Source organism: Sinocyclocheilus rhinocerous, unplaced genomic scaffold (assembly GCF_001515625.1).
Source record: "Sinocyclocheilus rhinocerous isolate Xijiao unplaced genomic scaffold, SAMN03320098_v1.1 scaffold892, whole genome shotgun sequence".
NCBI lineage: Eukaryota > Metazoa > Chordata > Actinopteri > Cypriniformes > Cyprinidae > Sinocyclocheilus > Sinocyclocheilus rhinocerous.
In genome coordinates, this window is record NW_015642825.1 from 601,572 (window position 1) to 604,427 (window position 2,856).

The 2,856-nt window shown below is 35.2% G+C and overlaps 1 protein-coding gene across 1 annotated transcript in view; it reads left to right on the plus strand.

The window, feature by feature from the left end:
- drd1a (dopamine receptor D1a) overlaps nt 1-1,924 on the plus strand; it is a 3,360-nt gene extending 1,436 nt beyond the window's left edge. The window contains exon 2 of the mRNA XM_016573877.1: nt 1,920-1,924. Coding sequence (XP_016429363.1) covers nt 1,920-1,924 — 5 coding nt within the window. The remainder of the gene's footprint in view (nt 1-1,919) is intronic.
- The last annotated feature ends 932 nt before the right edge of the window (nt 1,925-2,856 follow it).

Sequence of the window (2,856 nt, forward strand, 5' to 3'; positions counted from 1 at the left end):
TTGGGATTAAGACTCTGGGAAGAGAGCCCTCCTGCTGTGCTGTAGAGCAGGGGACGTCCCATAAGCGAGGCTAATCTCTATAAAAAGCTATACTTCCCCAAAGAATGACACAAGGGTGGTCTGTGCGTTCCCAGTGTCTTTTTCAGACAATGAACAGATTACTGAATCCACAAGTGACTTGCAGAAGTCAGAGGAGCAATGTTTTATCAAAAGAAATGTAGATGTTTCTTTGAATGTTTTGTGGAGGTCTTGTTTATTTTAAAGAAGCTGTACAGTAATAATGTTAAAGCGCTGGGCAAAACTGCAATTCAATGGAACAGATGTTGTGTATTTACTGCAAATGAGTGGAGAATATGTTCGTCATTCCATAAATATCTGAAATATCACTGACTATTTCAGTCATTTGCAATAAAATCCAGTGTAATCTGAATCGAATACATCGCTGCTTGATAAATATCTATCTCATCCTCTCCACTCTCATTACATTTTCTTTACGTCTTGCCTTATTCATGAGACTTAACTTTTTTTTTTTTCCAAAACAAGAGGGCAGATGGTCAATCATGAGATGGCCATCCCATTATTGCCATAATGAACATGTATATTGTTCTGTGGTACTTGTTCTCTTCAAAGCCTCTGATTCATTATTAAACTGTGAAAGCTAAACACCACGACTAGCAGAACAGATGGCCGTAAAATAAAAATGCAGATGTGGCAGAGCGCTCATTTACGGTCATCAAGTAATAGATACGTTATTGTTGAGATTGTAATTATGTTCTGAAAGGGTATGGGATCATCGGTCTCGGTACAAAATAACACTGGATGTGATGCAATGTGTCATGTGATAACGTGGAAAATGAAACGTTTAGAACCTCAGAACATCTGCGGCGAACTGAATGTAATTAATTGTGATGAGTTATGTGGTCAATTTTATGGTATTTTTGCGGCAGAGATATTTTCATGCTTTCACAACACATCATTTGGTGCTGTTACTCGTATTTCAGAGTACTGCATTTAGTGTGGTGTTTAGAGAAAGACACCGATTCAGTGATCTAGCATTACAATGTTGAAGTAGAATTAAGTGATATTTAACTTATTTGACAACTGATGAGAAAGTGCATATGTAACGCAAACATTAGGATCCATGGTGTTGAAGTTCTTTTCATTGGCTTTTGGTAAATTAAAACGTGTTTGTTCTTTCTTTTTGAACACTGTGTTTGTTAACCTATGCAAAACTTGGTCAGGAAAATACATCTCTGGATTAATAATTCCTCAGCACTCAAGCTCTTATTCTTCACTTGATGAAACTTGAATAGGAAACAATAACAGACAGCAGGAACTGTGGCTCTCAACCTCTTAAACTTTCATTTGTTACCGTCAAGCTGTCTTGACACTGTGCAAAGCTGGCATAAATAGAGATAATAAGCTCAGGCTCGGCTCAGAGAAACTGGGGAGTCAAATTGTTTTTGTTTGCCAGCCTCCGTGAATGTGTAAGAGTCAAGCTCTCACAGCAGGGCCCTCCAAACTGACATTCCCACTCAGCCTCAAATACAACACTGTCATATCAGACACAATAGGAAGCATATTGGATGAGTTATTAAACAGTAGACGCTGTGCTTAAGATCCAGAAACAGCCGTGCATGAGTCATCACTGTCATTTGTTTCAGTTGTGTTTGGTCTGTGTCAGCCGACAGGAAACAGTGGGGCCACTGTGTAATTAGTGTAATGAAGAGCATTAGTATTTGCATAGCGTACTTGTGCATACTTAATGGACGGATACCATATGTGAACATATATTCCATTTACCAGCCACACACTGGTGTAAAACTATCTTTATTAAATCTTAAACTTTTGGTGGTGCCCTGAAACCTTAAGGCACTATTTCTTCTTTAATCTAACCCTTAAGTTAATGTTTAACCTAGGTTGATTATGGAATTTTAATATGAATTAATTTATTAATAATAATTGTGACTTGAATAAACTCAACTAATTTAGATGTTAACACATGAAACACATTAATCCATTTATGTTGATTCAGAGATTCAATGACAATAGTAAATAATAAAATAATATTAATAATTATTAAAGTACTTAAAATCAGTTCATTGAGACACATGAATCACATTTTTACACAGGAAAAAAAAATGCTTCAGGTGGTAACATAATAAATTAGTTCAAGTCAAAATATTATTAAAATAAATGAATATTAAGTCTAATTAATTTGTATAGCGCTTTTCACAAAATGCATCATTTCAAGCAGCTTTAAAGAAAGTAAAGTAGTTTTATAATGTAGTTTTAAGAGTGTATTAGGCAAGAATGTAGTTGTTTAGACTTAAGATAAAATAGTGCCTATTCAAAACATGAGATATAATTCGTCTTGGGTAAATCTAACAGACAATCTTTGGTCTCATGAATCTATTCGTTGTTCCAGAGCAGTAGTATTTAGTAGTATTTAATAATAGTATGTGGTATTGAGAAACTCGCTCAAAGCAATTTAGAGATTCAAATATTTATCGGTTTTGTTCAAAGCAAGAGTAAGATTCGTAAAACGTATTAAAGGGGTCATATGATGCTGCTAAAAAGAACATTACACTCTTAAAAATAAAGGTGCGTCACGATGCCATAGAAGAACCTTTTTGTCTAAATGGTTCCATAAAGAACCTTTAACATCTGAAGAACCTTTCTGTTTCACAAAAGGTTCTTTGTGGCGAAAGAAGGTTCTTCAGATTACAAAAAGGTAAGAAAGAGATGGTTCTTTAAAGAACCTTTGACTGAATGGTTCTTTGTGGAACCAAAAATGGTTCTTCAATTGCATCGCTTGAAGAACCTTTTGAAGCACCTTTATTTTTAAGAGTGCAT